Genomic DNA, 23,191 nt, shown 5'->3' on the forward strand with positions numbered 1-23,191 from the left:
GAACAGAGTGACAGGCTTTAGTACAAGTCTAGTAGGAATTCCAGATACGAATCAAGGAAATGGCAGAAAAACATTTGAAGGGGTAATGACTGAGAATTCCAAAACTGAAGTAACTGCATGAATACCAAACAGAATGCTGCTGCTGCTGCTAAGTTGCTTTAGTCATGTCCGACTCTGCGACTGCATAGACGGCAGCCCACCAGGCTCCCCTGTCCACGAGACTCTCCAGGCAAGAACGCTGGAGTGGGTTGCCATTTCCTTCTCCAAGGCATGCATGCTAAGTCGCTTCAGTTGTGTCTGACTCTGTGCAACCCCATGGACAGCAGCCCACCAGGCTCCCCTGTCCACGGGACTCTCCAGGCAAGAACACTGGAGTGGGTTGCCATTTCCTTCTCTAACCAAACAGAATAAATACCTAGATATAATACAGTGAAACTGCAGATAAGAATAAAGGGAGTAACTTATTACCCTTCCCACAAAAAAGAATAAAAGGGAAACATGGGAACTCACTGGCGGTCCTGTGTTAGGATCTGCATGTCCACTGTGGGCGACTCCCACTGTGGGTTCCCTCCCTGGTTGGGCAACTTAAGACCCTGCAAGCCACGTGGTGCAGCCAAAAGGACAAAGGGAAGATATTAAAAGCCACAAGGTGGGGGGACTACCGGAGAAATAAAAGAATTCAAAGAGATGACAGTTAGACACACAGACAACATTTCACCAACAGTAAATGCCAGAGGTGGCAGAAGACTGTCTTAAGGAAGCTAGAATCCTATATTCAGCTCATTCGAGAGCGAGGTGAAATAAAGATATTTCTGGACCTGCTGAGACAGTTTTTAAGAATTTATTTTTTAATTGAAGGATAATTGCTTTACAGAATTTTGTCGTTTTCTGTCAAACCTCAACATGAATCAGCCATAGGTGTACGTATATCCCCTCCCTTTTGAACCTCCCTCCCACCTCCCTCCGCAGCTAAGACAGTTTTATCAGTTGTAGATCGTGACCAGAAGAACTACCAAAGGTATACTTTGGTAAGAAGAAAACTCGAGGAAGGAGAAGATCGCTAGCACTAACACTGAGTGCAGAAATTGACAGAGTATGTTGATAAATTTAACTATGGAATGTATATTGAGATAATTCAGTCACCCACAGTGACTCCAGAAAATATTGACTAAGCTTATGATGAGCAGTGTGGAGTTAGGGAGTTCCAGGGTTGGGGCAGTGGTCTAATACTGATAAGAAAAACCCTGGGTCATTCCATTGTTCTGCTCTGCCATCTTAAGGGTTTAAGATCTTTCTCCTCATGGCTGAGAGATGGCTGCTACAGCTCCGGGTAGCATATTGTCACCCTATAACTTCCCAAGCAGGGGGATGCTAAGAAAAAGGAAGCTTTCTAATGTGCCTCTTTTTTGGGAAGAAGAATCTTTCCAAGAAGGCCTCAGCAGATACCTCCTTATGTCTGATTGGCCTGAGCTGGTTCATCCCTACACCAGTTCCTGGTAAAAGGGAACAGGCTTACTGTGGTTGCCTGTCCAGGCTTGCCTTGTCTTCTGGGACTGGGTTCTTTGCCGCCTGAGCCAAATCAGGACTGTTGGCAGGAAGGAAGTGGGAGTGGCTGCTGGTAGGCAACCAACAGTGTCGGCCACAGATGGCAAAACACACAAACAGGGATTCTGTGTCTAGTTTGTTTTTTTAATTTTAAAGAAGGAAAACTAAAATTGTTGACCACATTAGCAAGGTAGAGTAAGAAACGGAATACCGTTCTTAAATCACATCAGGTTTCTGCCTTGTTAAATAGAACAGTACTACTGAAAACCTTAGACCTCGTTTGGAAAGTGTATTATGCCAGCAATTTAAGATAGCCACTAAAAGAGGAAAGAAGAGGGATATAATTTCCAACCCAGGAGGGAAAGAAGTGGTGGGAGTAGGGATAATGTGTCAATCCAACAAGGCAGGAAAAGGAAAAAGAACTGAAGGAAAACTAGTAGAGAGAAAACAAAGAGTAACATGAGCCCAGATGCTTCAGGGTAAAGGGTTACACTCGGGTGTTAAGCGACTACCAGACAAAATGCAAATAAGGAGTCGCCTGAAGCCTGGAGAGACTGGTCAGTGGGCACAGGGGCTTAACAGGAACCACCCTGGCCTTGGCCGTACAAGTGGTTCTGTTCTTTAAATAACTTGTTTATTCCTTGCGCTATATTCTGGCCTGTCCTCAATTGTTTCTGTCTAGCTTTGCCTTGCTATCGAGATACTATTGTTTTTCCAGACCGCTTCCTGCCTACTGTAGATCCGTATAACAAAACCCTGGACCTTGTCCTGCCACAGGACCAACATACCACGGAGGGACTTATTTAAGGGCAGGTGGGGTGCAGCGCCGAGACCCCAGGGCTCAGCATCCCTCCCTTGGAGCCTGTTTCTTAGGGTGCACTGTCGATCCTCTAGCAATAAAGACTGATGGTTTATTTCTCCCGAGCTTATTGGAAAGTTAGACAGGCTGGAAGAGCTGTGTTAGCTCTTGCTTTCTGGTTTCCTGACTGCCAACTTTGGACAGCGTCAGCAGTCCTGGAGCTGAGATCTCAGACTGGACATCCAGTCAGAGTGAGGTGTCCTGCAGTCAGACAGGCTCCTGAAGCAGACGCTGCCGGAGGGGTTGTAACTGGGGGGCAAGGGGCCCTGAGTCACTAGGATAACTGAGGGGTGTATGCCAGAGGCTGGTGCCAGTGTGTTGCAATGGATGAGTTCAGGCAGTCAGTCATGCAGAGGTCAAGCCAGCAGTTCTCAGATCAAGGACGTGGGCTCCAGTTCAGTGGGAAGGTGGGCTGTCGGGTCCCTCCCTCCGCATCTTGACTGATCCCCCACCCCCACCCCTGGGCATCTGCTGTTGCCACACCCAGGAGGCAGGCAGTGTGCTGGATTGCTCGGTGGCCAGGTTCTGGGACACAGGGAGCGCTTTGATGATTGTACCCCAGTAAGTGGGAAAAGCCTCTCTGTGAGGAAGGCCGTGAGAGCCTGTGGAGGGAGCCCTGGCCTTGGAGCCGTCAGCCCTGGGATGGCGTTAAAGCTCCGTCCCTCGCCGCCTGGCTGACCTCGTTCGGCTGTCTTGGGACTTCTATGAATACCGAATGAGAGGCTGTGCCTGTGAATGTTCAGAAAGCATCACACATGTGAGTACTAATATGTGGCTTGATGTCTTTCCTTGAGGCTCTGGGACACATCCTTAGACCGTGTGTCTGGGTGGAAAGAGCGAGCTTTATCAGAGTATTGGGCTGGGATTTTCTTTCCTTCTCTCCACCCCCTCCAGCTTCAAGCAGCCTCCCTCCCCCCAGCCTCTGCTCCTTATTTTGACGTTTCTTTTCTCTGCCTGCCAAGAAGATTGTGTTCAGCTGCGCTGGTTTGAGGCTGTGCTATCCTGTGCTTCATTAGGTTAATGCGATGGCTCGTCTCCTGGGAATGGACCAGAGACTGGCCCTAAAACCGCACTCGCCTCCAAAACCCGGTTCCCACTGTTCTCCTTTGGGGCTGGCTTTGCTGCTCAGTTCCGTATGCCTGCTTTTCCTTTCTTCCACCTGCAAGCTGGCCAGGGCCTCCCTTGGCTTCCCTTGGGTCTTTGTATTGGTGTAGTTGTTCAGGCTTGCATCCCCTGCTGGGTAGAAGGCTCTAGGGGAGACCAGCCGTTCCTCAAGGTTGCCCCTGACCTTCTGGATTCTGGTCACCAGTTCCTCTGTTCAGCCTCAGCATCTTGAGCCTTTCGGGGCATTTATCATTAAACTGTATCACCAGATTTGCTAACTTTGCGACCACAGCCCTCTTGGATGAGCCTAGCATTGCCTTGCCTCCCACCAAATCCCCATTCCTCTCCTCTCTCAGAGGATTGCTTCTCATCTATCTCTGTAAATCTCCGACCCCAGCTGTAAAGGTGCATCACTCCCCGTGCCTGAGCCCGGGCCCGCTTCGCCTCCTGCTAGGCTGGTAAGCCCTGACCCTGGGGGACTGGCTGCCCCTTTCCTGCTGCTCAGGACTTTGCTTCTCCATTAACCTCTTTCCTGCAGCATTAGCTTCTCCCCCTACTGAGCCATCCCCATCAGTATACAAGCATTCTGTAACTCGCATTCCGCTTTCCCCCATGCCCAGTTTTTGGTAACACCTTTATTGAGATGTAACTCACATCAGGTTCACCCATTTCAAGTGTACAAGTGAGCTGGTTTTAGTCTAGTCACATGGTTGTGCAAGCTTAGGCCACAAACCATTGTGGAACATTTCATCATCCCATTCGCAGCCACTCTGCACCTCCTCTAACCCCTGACCCTGGGCAATCACTAACCAACTTTATTCTGGACGTGTCCCGTAAATGGAATCGCGTCATAGGTGGGCTTCTGTGTTGGGCTGCTTTCACTTAGCACCATCTTTTCAAGGTCCGTGCGTGTAGCCTGTATCAGTGCTGTGTTTGGCTAAGATTCCATTGTATGGATATTGGACAGTTTACTCATCAGTTGATGGAGCCTTGAGTTCTTTCCATAATCATTTGTGTATGTGTTTTTATGTGGATATACATGTTCATTTCTCTTGAATTATAGACCTAAGATTGGAATTGCTGAGTCGTATGGTAACTCTGAGTTCAGCCTTATGACTGCCAGACTGTTTTCCAAACTGGCTGCACCCTTTCACATTCTCGCCAGCAATGTATGAAAGTTACAGTTTCTCCATATCTTCACTAATACTTGTTATTATCTGCCTTTTTTTGGTTATAGCCGCCCTAGTGGGTGGTATCTGGTGGGATTTTTTTAAACTATTCTACTTAAATTTTTTTTTTTTTACTTTTATTTATTGGCTGTGCTGGGTCTTTGTTGTTGCATGGACTGTTCTCTAACTGCAAAGAGCGGGGTCTGCTCTCTAGTTGCAGTGCACAGGAGTCTCATTTCGAGGCTTCTCTTGTTGCAGAATGTGGGCTCTAGGTTCCCGGGCTTCAGTAGTTGTGGCACACAGGCTCAGTAGTTGCAGTTCCCAGGCTCCAAAGCCCAGCTTCACAGTTCTGGTACCTGGTTTAGCTGCTCCATGACATGGGGAATCTTCCTGGCCCAGGGATCGAACCCATGTCTCCTGCGATGACAGCCGGAACCTTCACTGCTGAGCCGCCAGGGAAGACCCGACTGCGGTTTCGAGACATGTTTCCCTGATAGCGAAAGATGTTGCACCTCTTCCCCTGCGTGTTGGCCGTCTCTCGCCTAGTCAGCCGTTCACCCCTCCATGCTCTGGGTCAGCCGTTGCGAAGGTCACTGTCAACAGCCTTCTCTTACCTGTGTCAGGACTTCCCTCGACAATGCCTTCTGCTCCTGTAGTTTTAAAAATGAACTGTGCCCTGATGACTCTCGCTGTGTCACTTCAGCTCTGGCCTCATTCATCCATGAGCTTCAGACATCTGCGTCCTGCTGCCTGTTGCCATTTCCACACGGATATTTAAAGAGCATCTCAGATTTAACCTGTTGTAAACACAGCTCTCGGAGAAGGCAATGGCACCCCACTCCAGTACTCTTGCCTGGAAAATCCCACGGACAGAGGAGCCTGGTGGGCTGCAGTCCATGGGGTCTCGAAGAGTCAGACACGACTGAGCGACTTCCCTTTCACTTTTCACTTTCACGCATCAGAGAAGGAAATGGCAACCCACTCCAGTGTTCTTGCCTGGAGAATCCCAGGGACAGCAGAGCCTGGTGAGCTGCTGTCTATGGGGTTGCAGAGTTGGACATGACTGAAGCGACTTAGCAGCAGCAGCAAACAGAACTCTTGTTGGTTTTTTCCCTTTTCTCTCATCCAAATCCATTTCTTTCCTGACTTTTCTGTATGAATGAATGGCACCCCCACCACCCTCCATCTATCCCATCAGTTCAATCCTTCAGAATACATCCCACCACTCAGCACCTCCATTGCCTGGGATGTTCGAGTAGCTCCTCTCTGGTCCCCTGCTAGTCCTCTGCAGCAACCAGAGTAGTCCCTTAGTGAAAAACGTTTTAACCTACAAAAAATAAATTAGCTTTTATAATGAAACGCATCGCACATTCAGAATAGCATGTATCGTATACATTCCTTAAAGAATAAAAATTTAAAATAGTCTGTTCTTCCTACTTGGATTAAAGAGTAATACATTCCCAGTACTTCTAAAGTCCCGATAGGCCCTTCTTCTTTCTTCTTTGTAGGCCCTGCTTATCTTACCTGTCTTCTTCCTCTGCAGGGAAACTCCCTGAATTTTACAGTGTTTCCCTGATTTTATCTGTTGTTTTATCATCTTTGTCAAAAGGCTTAAACAATTTACTGCTCAGTGTTGCGTACTTTTGAACTTTTCACGAATTCACACTGTAAGTATCCCTGACTTATTCGTTTTGCTCAGCAGAATAATCTTTTGGTCATATTCTTCCCTGTTTATTTCTGATTCACTCATGTTTACCATATGGATGGACCACAATTTATCCATCCTATTCTGATGGGCGTTTGGGTTGTGGGCAGTTTCCAGTTATTAGCCAGTGCTGCCTTAAGCATTCATGTATGTCTCTTGGTACATATGTTCACGTGTATCTGGTTGTAGAAATACCAGAGTTTACTACGTACCCACAAGGATAACTAAAATTTAAAAGATAGAAGATACTCGGGCCATGAAACAAACGATACTGTCGTTCATTACTGGTGGAAACTTATGCTTCAGCCACTCTGGAAAACTATTTGATCATTTCTGGTGAAGTTAAACATACTGGTGTATGTACCCTATGACCCTGTAATTCCACTCCCAGGTATTTACCCCAGAGAAGTGAGAGTATGTATCCACAAAATGACTTATACAGAAAGGTCAGGGCAGTTTTACTCATAGCAACCAAAAATTGCAAACAACTCACTGTCCAAACATGGATAAGAATAAACTACTGATACATACAACATGGATGAATCTCTAAAACAGTGTGTTGAGCAAAAGAAGCCAGCCGGGCAGAAGTGTTTATATGAAGTTCAAGAATCAAGTCAACCTAGTGTGTGACGGCAGGACTCAGCAGAAAGGTGGAGCGGCGGATGATGACCAGGAAGGGCACGGGAGAGCTCCCTGGGCGGGGAGGGGGATGCGTGTGTGTGGAAATGCTCCATGTCTTATTCTGGGCACTTAGGCAGGACTCGGCAGAAAGGGAGAGCGGTGGATGATGACCAGGAAGGGCACGGGAGAGCTCCCTGGGCGGGGAGGGGGATGGGTGTGTGTAGAAACGCTCCATGTCTTATTCTGGGCACTTACACACACGCACACGCAGGCATCAAGCTTCCCATTGAAAGGCGTCTGCATCTTATTGTTTGTGAATTAAACCTCACTGGAAGAGACAGACTGCCCCAAGTAGGGGCAGGATTTTAGGGGAAAACGAAACAGTTGTCAGGGTTCGCCTTAAGCTTTATTTATTTATTTCTTGATGTGGACCATTTTTTAAGTCTTTATTGAATTTATGACAATAGTTTGTCTGTTTTTTGTTTCGGTTTTTTTGACCTTGAAGCATATGGGATCTCAGCTCCCCAACCAGGGATCCGCACACCGCCTGCAATGGAAGGCAAAGTCGTAGCTACTGGACTCCAGGGAGGCCCATGAGCTTAAACTTCTAAATCAGCTTCACAGGACAAGCAGCGGGACTCACCAGTTTTATAATTCATTGATTCCAAATATCCAGTCTTTGGGTGAGAAACTTCATTTCCACCCGAACCAGAGGAAGACTACAGTTGCTCAGAATGTCTTCTCACATGGGACATCACAAAATAAATTAGCCCAGGACAAATGGGGGAACTTTCTTATCTCTCATTTGTGTTCCCATGCCATATTTTCTGTGAGAAAGATGTTCTTAAATTTTTCTTCAAAAAAAAAAATACTATTCATGTCTGTGTTTTTTAAGTAATGCCAGATTCGCCTTCCAAGCATTGTACCAATTCATTTTCTCACCAGTGGTGACTGAGTGTTCTTGACAGTCTGCATCCTCTCTCAACTCTTGGTACTGTTGGTTTTTAAAACTTTGCTCCAAGGGCCCGTTTTAAAATATAAATCAGGTCATGACACATCCCTCCCTTAAAGCTGCCCATTAGATTAATAATAAATCCTAATCCTTTCAAAGCCCATTGTAACTGGGCCCCTCGTACTTTCCTCTCCAACACTCTCCCCCATTTCTTCTTGCTGTGTTCGTGTATTTAATATTTTTTTATTTATTTGGCTGTGCTGGGTCTTGGACTTCCCTGGTGGCTCAGACGGTAAAGAATCCACCTGCAATGCGGGAGACCTAGATTCGATCCCTGGGTTGGAAAGATCCCCTGGAGGACGGCATGGCAAGCCACTCCAGTATTCTTGCCTGGAGAATCCCATGGAGATGGGCCTGGCGGGCTGCAGTCCATGGGGTGGCAAAGAGTCGGACACGCCTGAGCGCCAGGTCTGAGTTGTGGCGTGGCACACAGGATCTTCAGGCTTCTTGCTGCACGTGGGATCTTAGTTCTCTGAGCAGTGATTGAAGCTGGGCCTCCTGTGCTGGGCGCATGGAGTTGGCCACCAGGCCAGCAGGGAAGCCCCTCTCTCCGTGCTCCTAATGGCCGGGCTGCTTCTCCCTTTTGTCCTCTGCCCCCCCTCACGGCACCTGCAATTCCCATCCTGGAGTTTGTCACCCCTGTGCCTTTGTCTTTGGACTGGAAGCTCCATGAGGACAGGACGCGTACGGACTGTCCCACACTGGTCCCCGAGCCCTCCCTGGCAAGCCAGCACCATCCAGGCAGCCCTGGAAGACTGGCCTTCCTTCTGGGGGCCCCAGAGGCAGGGGATGGTGCCCAAGTGTGTGCCCTTCCCCTCACTTTTTGACACTGGGGTTGGCATGGGCTTAACGTGAAAGACCAGAGCAGCTGTGAAAGGGGAGAAATCAGAATTAGGCAGTGGCAACCGGAGGTCACAGGGGGGCATAAAAGGGCTTAACCAGGCAACTTCTGGACTTGGAGTGCATGTCGGTGAACTCCAAGTTTCTTCCTGCTTTAGCAGCAGTCCTGCCCTGTGCCCCCAGTTGCCCTCAGCACATGCTCCCACACCCAGCCCAGCCTTGGGATTCGCAGAGCAAGGGCTCTTGCTGGTGACTCGGCTTCTCTGCTCTTCCTAAACACAGGGACCAAACCGGGGCCTCTCCTCTCCCTGACAAGCAGCCGGTTACCTCAGATGCCTGCTTCGTTAGGACTCCAGGGACTCACTGTGGCCCCAGCCTGTTTCTTCGGAGCCTCCTGTGCAGGCTTTGGCTGGAGGCTACCTGCAGCGGCCGCAGTGGGCTGCCCTCCGGAAACCAGGTCTCCCAGCCTGACCCCTCACCCCACCCCTTGCTCAGTCTGGAAAGTCACCACCTCCCAGGCTGGTTGCCTCGTGGCCGGCTCTCACTCACAGGGTGCTGGGAGCGGGACCCTGCAAACCCAAGTTCTTTTCCTTAGATGTTGGGTGTGAGCACACGGAGGCCCTGAGGAGACAACAGGAGTCTTCTGTTGATACTGATAGGCTGCGCATCCAGCTGTTGTGCCTGGAGAGGGCTCGGGAGACCCTCGGGCAGGAGCGCGCTGGACCAGTGTGGCTGGGCCTGGGGCTTAGAGCTGGGAGCCCCACTAAGGCCTGTGGGCGAAGCTTCACCCTGGAGCCTGGGAAGCCAGCTTCCGTGTCTCCTTGTCTCTTACCCCTGAGCCTCTGGGCCGTTGAAGGAACTCGTGGGCTCCTTTCTATACCCTGGCCAGTCTCAGACTTTGGAACCATGTAGAACTGAACTTAAATCTCAGTTCCGCTCAGGAGGCTATGACCTTAGGCAAGTTCCTTCACGTGTGCGAGCATTGTTTTCCATCTAGAACAGTGCCTCTTCGTTGGAACATGCTAGTTCCGCTCCCTGATGGCTTTGTGGTTTGGCGTTGCCCCAGAAATTTGAGCTGCCATGAATGGAGGGGGTGGCAGAGGTTCTTGAGTGTGCAGCCCGAGAGGCCTTCTGTGCAGCAAAGGACCTGGGAGGGCTGTCTGGGGTGGAGCTCCCAGTGAGCGCTGTGCCCGGGGCCAGGTCAGAACCAGGGCGGGCAGGACTTGGAGAGGAGCTGGTGGAGACAGTCCGGCCACGGGGATTAAGTGCTCCCCATGGCATGGAGTCAGGCCTGGGGCTCCACTCCCAGCCTCATCCTCACTCTCGCGCTGGCTCCTGAGCACATGGCGTGGATTCAGGCACCTTTCCTTCGGGCAGATCACACACCACCCTGCAGCCTTTTCTCACGGCGCTCGCCAGGGGCCTCAGGCTGTGAGTACCCTCAGGGGCCCTGGCGTTTATTCCATGACCTGCAGATGAAGGCAGCTGTCCAGATGGCTGAGCAGTGACCCCAGCGTCCTGTCACGGTCAGCTTCTCCTTCTGACACCAGAGCTGGAGAGAGTGTTAACAATTCACCCGGCTAACTCAGGGCCGCCTCATCTGTAGCCCACACTGGGGAGAGAGGAGGGCCAATCCCAGGGCCCAGGCCGGCTGGACCCCACTGGGGAGGGTGCTGTATCTCTTCTCAGGGTTCCAGAGCACCCAGGCCAGGGGGGTCATATCCGCAGTCCCCTGTGCTCTTTCCTCTGGGCCATATTCTCTTAAGTTTCACCTGAAATTAACCTCCTATAGCTAGAATCAGTTCAGTTCAGTCACTCAGTCATGTCCGACTCTTTGCAACCCCATGAATTGCAGCACGCCAGGCCTCCCTGTCTATCACCAACTCCAGGAGTTCACCCAAACTCATGTCCATTGAGTCGGTGATGCCATCCAGCCATTTCATCCTCTGTTGTCCCCTTCTCCTCCTGCCCCCAATCCCTCCCAGCATCAGAGTCTTTTCCAATGAGTCAACTCTTTGCATGAGGTGGCCAAAATATTGGAGTTTCAGCTTTAGCATCAGTCCTTCCAGTGAACACCCAGGACTGATCTCCTTTAGAATGGACTGGTTATGTATACTATCATGTGAATTGAATCGCCAGTCTATGTCTGACGCAGGATGCAGCATGCTTGGGGCTGGTGCATGGGGATGACCCAGAAAGATGTTATGGGGAGGGAGGTGGGAGGGGGTTCATGTTTGGGAATGCATGTAAGAATTAAAGATTTTAAAATTTAAAAAAATAAAAAACTAAAATTAAAAAAAAAAAAAAAAAAGAATGGACTGGTTGGATCTCCTTGTAGTTCAAGGGACTCTCAAGAGTTTTCTCCAACACCACAGTTCAAAAGCATCAATTCTTTGGTGCTCAGCTTTCTTCACACATGACCACTGGAAAAACCATAGCCTTGACTAGACGGACCTTTGTTGGCAAAGTAATGTCTCTGCTTTTGGATATAATGTCTAGAATAGGAGCTTCCTAAACCTGGCTTTTGCAGGTGCTCATTTTGTGGCTCTAGGGAGATCACTTTCCATCCTTGTTGAAGTGTCAAAGTGTTAGTTGCTGAGTCGTGTCTGACTTTTTACGATCCTATGGACTGTAGCCTGCCCGGCTCTTCTGTCCATTGGATTCTCCAGGCAAAAATAGGGGAGTGGGTTGCTATTTCCTTCTCCAGGGGCTCTTCCCGACCCAGGGATCAAACCCCGCTCTCCTGCATCGCAGGCAGTCTTTACTGTCTGAGCCACCTCTGGCTCATAGTGAGGATGGCGGGCAGCTCTTAGTCTGTCTGCAGGGGGAGGGAGGAGCCCTCCTTTGTTCCCCCTTTGGTTGAGGGGGCGTCTCCTTCCACCTGCTCTGTCCCCTCTGAGCCTCAGGGGCGGGGCTGGGGGAGAGCTTGTGTGCATGTGGGATCTGTCTGCATGTTATTTTTCCTCTCTGATTTCAGAGTCATGCTGCGGCAGCCTGGTGCCTGACAAGTGAGGGGAACCTGCCAGGGGATTACTGCTCGCTCAGGGCAGGACCGAGGCCTCGGGAGCGGGGATGGGCAGGGCAGCCTCCAAGCCTGGGCCAGCAGCACCAAGACGGAGGCCTGGGCCCCGGCCTGGAGCTCGACACGTGCCCACTCGGTTGCCCCAGGTGGCACTCAAAGCAGCACTCTTCTGAGAAACGGGTGATCGCCGGCCCCAAAGACCACACAGCAGGAGCTGGAGCTCAGCCACCCCTACACAACTAGGACTATCAGGAGAAGGGACTGGCGCCTCGGGGGACGCAGGAAGGCAGAACCGAACGGCAGGAGGACCTTGTCCCTGAAGAGTTTACCGGCGCCCGCAGAGATTCCTGAGCCTCTTCTCTCCAGATTGGGCTCAGTTCCTTTCTCTCCCCCGGCAGAGGCATTGGGCCCAGAGAGGGGAAGACTTCATGACGTTCCGGCTGCTGGAAGCCCACGTGCTCTCTGCTGTGACTGGGGTTCAAGGGCTTCCCTGCTGCGGGGGACGAGGGGCCGCCTCAGCATCTGCTCATGAACCACAAGGACCCCGAATGCTGCAGACTGGATCGTTTCAAGCCGCCAAAGAGGGGGACCCCCAGAGCTGGCAGCCAGCAACCCCAAGGGACTAGAGGGCTGGGATGGACTGACCTCTTTGCCGGGGCTCCGGAAGCAGCAGAGCCTCTGTGGCCCAGCTAGTGGCAGACGGAGCTGATGAAGCCGTGAGTGGGGCCGGCGGCCGGGACAGGAGCCACTGCCGCCGCCAGACGTTTCTGGCACCGAGGGCGCATGTGCGGGCCCCTGCCGCGGTCCCTGCTCGGCGCCCGCCCGCATGTCCTTTGCACGTGGTGCCAGAGCACGCGGGCTGCGCTGTAGCTGGCCTGCTGGCGGGCTGGGGAAGCAGTGGCCGTGGTGAGGCCCGCCTGCCGCCGGCCTGAGAGCCCAGCTCCCGGGGCGCACACCATGAAGTGCTCGCTGCGGGTGTGGTTCCTCTCCATGGCCTTCCTGCTGGCGTTCGTCATGTCGCTGCTCTTCACCTGCTCCCACCACAGCACGGCCACCCTGCCCTACCTGGACTCGGGCGCCCTGGACGGGGCTCCCCGGGTGAAGCTGGTGCCGGGCTACGCCGGCCTGCAGCGCCTCAGCAAGGAGGGGCCGGCCGGCAAGACCTGCGCCTGTCGCCGCTGCATGGGCGACACCGGTGCCTCCGAGTGGTTCGACAGCCACTTCAACAGCAACATCTCCCCCGTCTGGACTCGGGAGAACATGGACCTGCCCCCCGACGTCCAGAGGTGGTGGATGGTGAGAAAGCCCTGGCCTTTGCTGCCCCTCTCTGGGGTCTGTCCCCTCTGTTTAGGAGACCCCCTGAGAGCCCCCTCTGGGATTTGGGCCGTCTGTCTCCCGGCACCCTTTGTACCCTTCACTGGACCAGCACAGAGTGTAAAGGGTAGAGCAAGCTTTGGCTGGCAAGGGGAGAGAACTCACATTTCCTCGCGCCTGTAGAGGCCAGACAGAGACCAGAAATGCCTGCCGGGTCAAGGAGGTGAAATAAACAGGAGGCAGGTCCCCGGGGAGAAGATGCTGAGACCTGAGGCCCGTGGCAGCAGCAAGGCCTGCCCTTCAGAAAGCAGGTGGCAGCTCAGCTCCAGTGCTTGTTGCCGCGCTGGCCGCTTCCTTGTTTGGAAATGTTTGCCCCAGATAATTAGAAACACTGTTCCATTCAGTCGGTTCTCTCCGCTTGCTAGAAAAGGCTTTCTTCAGGGTTAGGATAAGAAAGTGGCGTCGGGTCCTTTGGGGGCTGAGGTAAGGGAGGAGAGGAAGGCACTCTTCTGGACCCTGTCACCTCTTTGCTGCTTCGGCTCCCTCCCCTCCTCCCGTCGTCTCTGGCACATTGCTCCACAGGCTCCACCAGGGCCATCTGGTCGCCACACATGTCAGCAGTGGCTCCGTGTCAGTCCTTACCCAGGGCCCCGCAGGCTGCCAGCGCTCCCTGCTGAGGGACTGGGGAGCCACTGCATGCTCCCTGGTCTCCCCAGCTGGCAAATGGGGAGGGTGATAACTCTCCCTCTTTCTCACATTCAGGGCAACTGTGAGAATGAGCTCGTGCAATCAGGCCTATCAGAGCCACTCACAGATCCTGCCCCTGGCCCAGCCTGTCAGAGCCCCCGAGGAGGGGGAGTCTACAGGACAGGACCTACCAAGAGCCACACCGGCCCTTCCCGTGGCAACATGGAGCCCTCGAAGGGTCCTGCCTGTTCCTCATAGTCACATCCTTCATTTTATGGGGAAATCCAGGTTCAGAGAGTGCGCAGGGCTTGCCCAAGGGCATTGGTCTCAGAGGTGGCCATGATGGACCGTAGCCGTCCTTGGGCAGTGACGGAGAGGCTGACCAGGTCCCCCTGCCCACAGGGATGAAACTCAGAGCTGTCCAAGCCCTAGAAGCCCCTTCCCTGCTGCTCCCCACAGTCACCCCCCTTCTGCTGTGAACTTAGAAACTCGTGTTTCAGAGCTAAGCTTCCTCTCCACACTGAGTCCCTGTTCTTGTGCTTGGGGGCCCTTGCTGTGCTCAGGGAAGCAGGCCCGCCATCCCCTTCCTGCTTTCCCTTCCCCCGACCAGCTCCTACACAGCCGCAAACCTGCAGCGTTATGGCTCAGACCACGGCATGTTACAGCCCTTAGAGGCGGTGGCCGGGGGGCTGAGTCCAGCTCAGTGTTCTAAAACTGTTTGCCTTAATTGCCATCGTTTAGAAATCAGATTATTTCACATGAGATCTGTATTTTCAGCTTTTCTTGAAAAACTAGAAAATCTGGTCCCTCTCACAGTCCCACAAGGCAACAATTGGCTGAAGTCACCCCTTTTTGATGGCGGTTCCTGTTTGCTATAGGCCCCACCTGCCTCTTCACTGCTGTGTGTTACCTGTCTGGCACCGTGGCGTTTAAGCGCTGCCCTGGCCTCATTTTACAATCTTCAAAATCACTGGTGGCGAGAGGGGCGAGGGACCAGTTTCTTTCCAGCTCTTGACTCTGAGGAATATCTATGCTCTCTTAAGAGCCTTTTCCCCAGGGCTGAGGACTCCAGGTCTCTCCTGGATCTCGCCTGGAGCTTCGGGCTGAGTCCCAGGGGCGCCCCCTGCAGGCTGACTGTGAATGAGTCCCTGAAGCTCCCCTGAGACTTTCCTCATTAACTGCATTCAGAACGACTCTAGAGCAGCTGCCTGGAGAGGACCGCAGAGCAGGGGCCTCTCTACTTTGTGGCACAGGCCTGCAGACCGCTGAAGAACAGGCTGAATAGCGCGTTGACCCCTGAGTCCGGCCAATATTGCAGAGCTGCTCCTGAGAGTCTGGACACCGCTGTGTTGTTGAATGACAGGAGGATCCTCACTGCTCAGGGAGGATTCCCGCCCCACGATAGTAGGAGACCTGCGCAGCTTGGACCCTGGAGGCTGAGGGGAGCAAGCAGGAGTTGCCTCCTGCTCACTCCACCCTCCCTGCACCCCTCTTTCTGTTTTCTCCCTCTCCTCCACAGATGCTGCAGCCGCAGTTCAAGTCACACAACACCAACGAGGTGCTGGAGAAGCTGTTCCAGATAGTGCCAGGCGAGAATCCCTACCGGTTCCGGGACCCCCGCCAGTGCCGGCGCTGCGCCGTGGTGGGCAACTCGGGCAACCTGCGGGGCTCTGGCTATGGGCCTGACGTGGACGGGCACAACTTCATCATGAGGTGAGTCCCAGGGACCCCACAGCTGGATACGGGACAAGCCTCCAGGAGGGGCGCTGGCCTCCTTGGCCTTGCCCAGCTGTGGGAGGAATTGCCAGCTGCTGGGGGTCCTGGAGGACCCTGATTCCCAGAATCTTCCATGACAAGCTCACGTGTCTTGCTTTTGTTTCTGAGGTGAATTAATTGTTGTTCAGTCTCTCAGTCATGTTCGATTCCTTGTGACCCCATGGACTGCAGCATGCCAGGTTTCCCCCTCTTCCACCATCTCCTAGAGCCTGTTCAAACTCAGGCCCATTGCGTTGGTGATGCCATCCAACCATCTTGTCCTCTGTGGATGAAGAGACACAATTCCCATTCTAAACTTTGCTTGAGGCCTGTACTCAGCTTCCAACTCTGAATACCTCTGGAGAGAGCTAAAATCAGACTCCTGGCTCAGGTCTTATGAAAACTGCCACCAGAGGTCCTTTCACCCGTCTGGTCCCCTTAGCTGTTGGGCCAGGAGTGTGGGCCCCAAACAACTGTGGGTGATCCCTCTGGCAGACTGACAGAAGAGGGGTGTCCTGGGCAGAAAAAGGAGCTGTTGTTGCCTGCTCTGGGCCCTCATCCCTGACCCTTTACCTTTTTGCATTTAGACTGTACAAGGGCTCATTCCCTCCACAGACATCTGAGCTCAGCCTTGAGGAGAAGAGAAGGGTTGGGAGGCCATGCATTCCAGACAAAGACACAGAGCAGGGAGCCTGGGCAGGAGAGCAGGGACTAGAGGCGGACTTGTGACCCGGATACAGGCTACTGTGCTGCCCCTGAACTTCTGTGTTCTCCGCCTTCCCCCCGAGACGTGGGGGCAGGAAATGCCGCGTGGGGGATCCTGCCCTCTCACTCCTGGGTGGAGGGAGAACCCTGAGAATAAAGATTCTGGAAATGCCAGTTTTCAGTAAGCATCTCTTAGGATGAGCATTGAGAAAGACCAGATTTCACAGGAGGCGGAAGGAAGGGCTTTGTCTTAGAAACTGTTGCTGTCTCCATAGCAACACCAAAGCAGCAATATGTCTCTGAGGCTTTCCACAGTCCTTGCAAAACCTTGCTCATGTTAAGAGCGTTGGGGGTTGGGGAGAGAGGGGAATGCTAGAAGTGGGAGAGAGAGAGGGAGACAGGGATGCCAAGAGCGGTGGGGGTGGAAGAGAGGGGGGATGCTAAGAGTGGGGGGAGAGAGAGAGGGGATGCTAACAGTGGGGGGGAAATAAAGGGGGATGCTAAGAAATAAGAGTGGGGAGGAGAGAGGGGGTGATGCTAAGGGTGGGGAAGAGGGGGGATGTTAAGAGTGGGGGAGGGAGGGATGCTAAGAGTAGGGGGAGAGAGGAAAGGGGATGCTAAGATGGGGAAGAGAGGGGGATACTAAGGGGGGAGAGAAAAAGGGGGGATGCTAAGAGTGGGGAGAGAAAAAGGGGGATGCTAAGAGTGGTGTGGGAGAGGGGGGATGCTAAGAGGGGGGAGAGAGGGGATGCTAAGAGTGGGAGAAGATAAAAAGGGGGGATGCTAAGAGTTGGGGGAGAGGAGGGATGCTAAGAGTGGGGAGAGAAAAGGGGGGATGCTAAGGGGGGGAGAGAAAAAGGGATGCTAAGAGTAGGGGAGAGAAGGGAATGTTAAGAGATGGGGGGGATGCTAAGAGTAGGGGGAGAGGGGAGATGCTAAGAGTAGGGAGAGGGGGAATGCTAAGGGCGGGGACAGATGCTAAGAGTGGAGGGGAGAGGGGGCTGCTAATTCAAATCCAGGCCCCTGGAGCCACCTGAGATCCTCCCCATCTTCTGGCTGCTAACACCCAGATAGCAAGAGAGGCAGGCTGGGAGCCGGAGGGGACCTCTCCCCCTCAGACGGTGGCTGAGATGGGGGACAGGTGGACGGCCAGAGCAGCCGTGGGACCCTTGGGAAGCCCGGGAAGGGCTCTCTTGCGCCTGTAGGTGCTGCCTGCAGGGCCTCTCCACCTCCTGCAGGGCTTCACCATGCCCCTCGGGATGGCTGGGAAGCTCCAGGGAGTGGAGCACAGTGGGCAGAAACAGGTGGCTGCTGCAGCAGACCTGGGCGATGCCTGGTCCTGGTCAGGCAGAGAGATTCACAGACGTTCCCTCACAGGAACCAGGCTAGGAGGCGGGTGTTATGGACTGACACCACGATTTCTTTGTGGGTGTCATGATGTCAGGTCACCCAGTCGTGTCCCACTCTTTGCGACTCCATGGACTGCAGCCTACCAGGCTCCTCCATCCATGGGATTTTCCAGGCAAGAGTACTGGAGTAGGTTGCCATTTCCTTCTCCAGGGTTCTTAACATATATTCCATATCAATGACCAAAAAACCCTCAATAGTGACAGGTCTAAAGATACTCTTATTAAAATCAAGTGGAAAAGAAGGATATTTTCTGCAGCATTATTTAACATAATTCTCAGAGTTAGGAAGGAAGTAAAGCAAGGAATGAACAGCAAAAGTGGCAATTGTGCACAGGATTAAAAAAAATTTACTTATAGATAATATGAATAAACCAACAAACTTGTAGAATTAATAACACAGTTGAGTAAAATGGTAGATATTATGATAAATATGGAAGTATCAATAACTTACTTATATGAAATTGCAGATAAAGATTTGAGTTTTTCTGTAGGTGAGTATTTGTCAACCCTGATTGCACATTATTAGTGTTACATGGAAGCTTTAAAAAATATGCCTGGCCCCCACACCAAACTAGTTAAATGCCCATCTCTTTGTGCAAGGAGTGGCTTTCAGCCGATCTGTGGAAGCAGCCAGATGGCAATGGAGAGTGACTGCTTATAGGCAAGTCTTGGTTTGGAACCAGTGGGGAGGCCTCCCTTCCTGGAAACAGGATGGATGAAAGCCCCACCAGGAGGGCTGAGCTGAGCTAAAGTGAGCTGATGGCTCTGCCCAGCCCCCAGCCCCCACGCCCTCCCCTTGCTGCCTCCTCCCCTCTGACTCCAGAGCCCCCCTGACTAGATGGAGCTGAGCTGGTCCCCCTCAGCTGGCCAGCAGATGGATCCGCAGCTCCTCGAACAGCCGCGTGCAGATGGTCGGCTCACTGTGAATACGTGAAAGAGTGAAAGGACTGAACGCCCACACTCTGAAGCCTGAGCATGCCCATGTGTGCATCCTGCTCCGGGTGCTCTAGTGGCAGAAGACAGAGAGAACTCTAGAAGCTTCTCCCTGGAGTCACGGAAATCCAGCTCATCCTCTGCATCCTGCCCTGGTCCCTTTCCAGGACCTGGCTTCTCCAGAATGAATCAGCTATCTCCAGAAGCATGCCACTTCCTTCCCTTTCCTTGGAGGCTCTGAAACATCTTTTCAGATCCCTTATTCCATTCATCTCCAGACTTCTGGAAGCGGCTGCCTGCCCAGCAAATGGGGAGCAACCGAGGGAGGTGGAGACTCCCCAGGAGGGCTGACCTGAGGCTGGGAGGCAGCGATCCTGGGCGACAGGAGGGGTGTCATGACAGCTGTGGCTGCTGAGTCCTGGAAAAGGGAGATGGGCGGTCTTCAGGGCCCATCTGGGGCAGCTGCAGCCCTTTGATCTGCAGGGCCAGCTTGGGCCTCTCCATCTTCAATGAGAGGAGGTGTGTTTCTTGGGTCCTCACAAGCGTGAACCTTGACCCCAGCTCCTGCCCAGCCCAGACCCCAGCCAGCCTAAGTGCCAGCAGCCCAAGTCTGCTCCCCGCTTCCATACCCCAGGCAGCTGAGAAACACCAGCCCGAGGAAGGCGTCCTCTGCAACTGCTCTCTCCTGCTCTGTTCCTCACGGGCCCCGGGGCTCCCGTGGCAGAGCCAGAACCAAACGGGCTGTGCTGACACGAGGGCCAGTGGCGCGTGTGGAGCTGCAGCCCACAGTGGGTGAGGAAAGGCTTCTCAGCTGCTCTAGGAGACGGGCGCTCAACCCTAAAGGCCAGCACATCAGAGGGGCAGTTAACTTGAAGAACTGGGTTTGGGGGGAGGGGACAGGGTCTTAATCTTTGTTCTGGGGCTAGAGCACAGCTGGTCCTGCAGGAGAGAATCCAGGCTTCTCCTTGACGCAGACAGGGACTAAGGTGGCTAAGAATAAGGACTTACTTTCTAGTTCCCAATCAAGCCACTCTCAGTTTCCCAAACGTAAGTTTCTCCAGTCCCTCAAGGGAAGGGAACCAGGGAGGCAGAAGGCGCAGCAAGGGATTGGCAGAGGGGGCGTCCTGGACACACCCTCACCACGCTGTGCCATCCATAGAGGTGGCGGGGGAGCCCCTGTGACGCAAGGCCCAGGACCTGGGGGTTGCTGGCCCCTTTACGGACAGGAAATGTTTGAACTGGCCAAAGAGCTGGGAGAGCAAGTGGAGACTCTGCTGCCTCTCTCCCATATCCCTGTGTCCCCAGTGGAGGCCCAGGTTACAGCCGCCCGCTTGGGTGGTGTGATTCTGCAGTGTGATCCACACAAGACTGTTCTCACAGCAGAAAAGACCAACAGGTTTGCATTTAAAGCTGGATCACTTGTTTTTAAGATGCTCACAACAAAAGAAGCTTTGACTTTATTGGTCCTATGTTTTGCACCACTTGAGAGGAATTGGAAGCCGCCTTGGTGTGTCACACCATGGTGGGCAGGAGAAGGCTGGGTGGAAGAGACTATGCTGGGGTTCCGTGTTCTTTTAAGACAGCAAGGGAGAGATAGCCCCGCACCGCACGTGTGCCCGGGACGGCTGAGGTGGGCACTGCCGGAGCCCCGGGTTTCCCCCTTGGGCTTGGAGTGGAAGGGTGGACAGGAACATAAAGTGCGCGACAGGGCGCTGGCAGAACTGAGCCGTCTGCCTGGGGGCTGAGGGAGCTCCAGCTTCTTACCTTGCTTCACTGTCTTCTAGAAAAGAGCACAGAACAGCCTAGTGAGCTGTACTCTGTGAAAGGCTGTCTTTTTATTTTAAAAATTGTAAAAATGATATGTGCTCATTATTGGAGGAAAAATCAGAAGTGTACATGTTAAAAAGTGGATTATCCCATTCCCCAAGAGTAAGCATTCCTAAAATTTTAATACTCCTCTGTTTTTTTCTATTCATATACAGAAGTCAGCTTTTTCCCTCCCTCATCCCTTCTTTCCCTCACTTCCTTTCTCCCTTCTCTCTCCCTTTCCATCCTTCCCTTTTTTTCTCTCTTTTACAAAAAATGGAATCACACTATTGAATTTTCAGTTTTCCTTCTTTTTCCCTTTAGCCAGACTTTATTGTTTGAATATTTGAAATCATTATTCTGTACATAAATTTTAATTTCTTACAAAGCTCTATATTCCATATCACTAGGTCACTTCACTCACCAATTTATGCCACGTTTCCATCAAGAACTATTTCCCCAAATCACAATCTGCCTAATTGTGTGGTGGTGGTGTTCAGTTGTGAAGTTGTATCCAACTCTTTGCAATGCTGTGAACTGGAGCCTGCCAGGCTCCTCTGTCCATGAGGTTTCCCAGGCAAGAATACTGGAGTGGGTTGCCATTGCCTTCTCCATCAGTTTTCCTTTTCTGCATTGTGATTTCCTCTGACTGCACAGGTATTCGAAAGGCATGTGTTGAAAGAAGTGAGATTCCTCACACCACTTTTTTTTTCCAAACTGAATAGCTCTTGAAAACTTATTTCTTACCAGCACATGAAAAATCTGATTCATTCATTCTGGTGACTACATGCTGTTCTATTCCATGAATGTGCCAAAATGTACTGATATTAACTGGTTCTCTGTTTGATTGGTTCTTCTTTTTACTATTATAAATAAGACTGCAGTGAATATCCTTGCACACATTTTTGCACACTTATGCAGCCATTTTTACAGGATAGATTTTTGGAAATGGAACTGCTGGGTAAGTGCACACTTGTTTACCGGTGTGACGGGCAGCACCGAGCTGTCTTCTAGAATTGTTGTACCAGTTTCCGTGTCGGTGTCTTCTCTCACCACCCTCCTGTCCCCGCAGGATGAATCAGGCACCAACCGTGGGCTTTGAGCAGGATGTCGGCAGCCGAACCACGCACCATTTCATGTACCCCGAGAGTGCCAAGAACCTGCCCGCCAACGTCAGCTTCGTGCTGGTGCCCTTCAAGGCCCTGGACCTCCTGTGGATCGCCAGCGCCCTGTCCACCGGGCAGATCCGATTGTGAGCCACTGCCAGCTGCAAGTGGGACACGGGGGCTGCCCCACCTTGGGAGGAACTGTCTAGGGGCCAGATGTTAGAATTCCTTTCATTGACTATTTTGGCCAAGAGAGGCTGGTGAGGAGAGAAGCAGCAGTAGGGATGGTGCCAAATGGTGGTTAGCTGAGTCCACAGCTGGTTTGGGGCCACTTCCTGCATGGTGGCAGCCAGCCTGCTGGTGTTTGAGAGGTGAAGGATACCTTTCCAGGCTCCCTTTGCAGGAGGTGGCTCCTGTCAGCTCTGCCTTAACAGCTTTATTGAGATATGATTCACATGCCATACGGCTCACACATTTAAAGTGCAATTCAATGGCTTCTAGTATATGCACAGGGTTTAGGGCTATGTGACCATCACAAGTAATTTTAGAACACATGCATATTCCAAAGATGAAGATAATCTAAAGATACCCCTGTACCCTTACTCATCACCCCCACTCCCTCCACCCCTAGCCCTAGGCAACCACTAATCTACTCTGTCTCACTGAGGTTTTTGTGTGTGCACGTGTGTGTAAAAATGTGTATGTGTAACATAAAATACTATTTTAACCACACAGTTCATGAGCATTAAGTGCATTCACATGGCTGTACAAATCTCACCACAGCCCATCTCCAGAACTTTTTCATCATCTCAGATGAAAACTCTGCCCATTAAATGGCAACTCCCCATTCCCTCCTCCCTCCAGCTCCTGATAACCACTGTTCTTTCTGTCTCTATGATTTGACTGTTCTAGGTACTTCATACATGTGGAATCATACAGTGTTTGTCCTTTTGCCTAGGCTTATTTCAGTAGCATCATGTTTTCAGGGCTCATCTGTGTTATAGCCTGTGTCAGGGTTTTATCCCCTTTAAAGGCTGCATAGTATTCTGGTGTGTGGATATATCATATTTACCTATTCATCTGTCCATTGGACAGCTGGATTACTTCCACCTTTGCCTGTTTTCACCGTATATTTGTTTAAACACAGCAGTTGCAGTTTTCTGACTTTTGTTTGGGAGTCCAAAGGGCTAAAATAAGTGCTGTAGAGTTTAAGTTCCATGGATACTCAGAAATGGGAGCATAGGTTGCAGGCACCATGACTAAAGGGAAGCAGGGATGTGTGCCTAATGTGAGGACAGTAGCGGCAGGGCTGCCGTGGGCAGAGGTTCCGAGCACAGACATGCTGGGCGTGCAGAGATGGGCTAACCCAAGGGGAGACTTCACAGCAGAGAGTCATGGGAGGAAAAGTTGGGGCTGGGTTATGGAACGCCCTGGTGCTTGTCTAAACCAGCCTTACTTTATCTTGGAGAACATAGGGAGCCACTGAAGGTTTCTGGACAAGGAGCTTCAGTGATGTGCAGTGGGAGAGCAGTCTGGAAGCAGGGCAGCCTGTCATGAGGCCATCATCACTTGGGCCTCAGCGGGAGGAAAGGCATCTCT

General features: G+C 52.1%; 1 protein-coding gene across 7 annotated transcripts in view; it reads left to right on the forward strand.

Moving 5' to 3' along the window:
- The window catches only part of ST3GAL2 (ST3 beta-galactoside alpha-2,3-sialyltransferase 2), a 48,748-nt gene that overhangs the window by 21,865 nt on the left and 3,692 nt on the right, over window positions 1-23,191 (forward strand). For 3 of the 7 annotated variants that reach the window (XM_060398225.1, XM_060398223.1, XM_015100362.3), the window contains exons 2-4: window positions 11,833-13,173; window positions 15,398-15,591; window positions 21,559-21,738. In XM_060398225.1, coding sequence (XP_060254208.1) covers window positions 12,835-13,173; window positions 15,398-15,591; window positions 21,559-21,738 — 713 coding nt within the window. In that variant the 5' untranslated portion in view covers window positions 11,833-12,834. Of the gene's footprint in view, window positions 1-2,575; window positions 10,287-11,832; window positions 13,174-15,397; window positions 15,592-21,558; window positions 21,739-23,191 lie in introns of those variants that run through there. The other 4 variants (XM_060398221.1, XM_060398224.1, XM_060398222.1 and 1 more) reach the window with 3 other exon arrangements.

This window comes from Ovis aries, chromosome 14 (assembly GCF_016772045.2).
Source record: "Ovis aries strain OAR_USU_Benz2616 breed Rambouillet chromosome 14, ARS-UI_Ramb_v3.0, whole genome shotgun sequence".
NCBI lineage: Eukaryota > Metazoa > Chordata > Mammalia > Artiodactyla > Bovidae > Ovis > Ovis aries.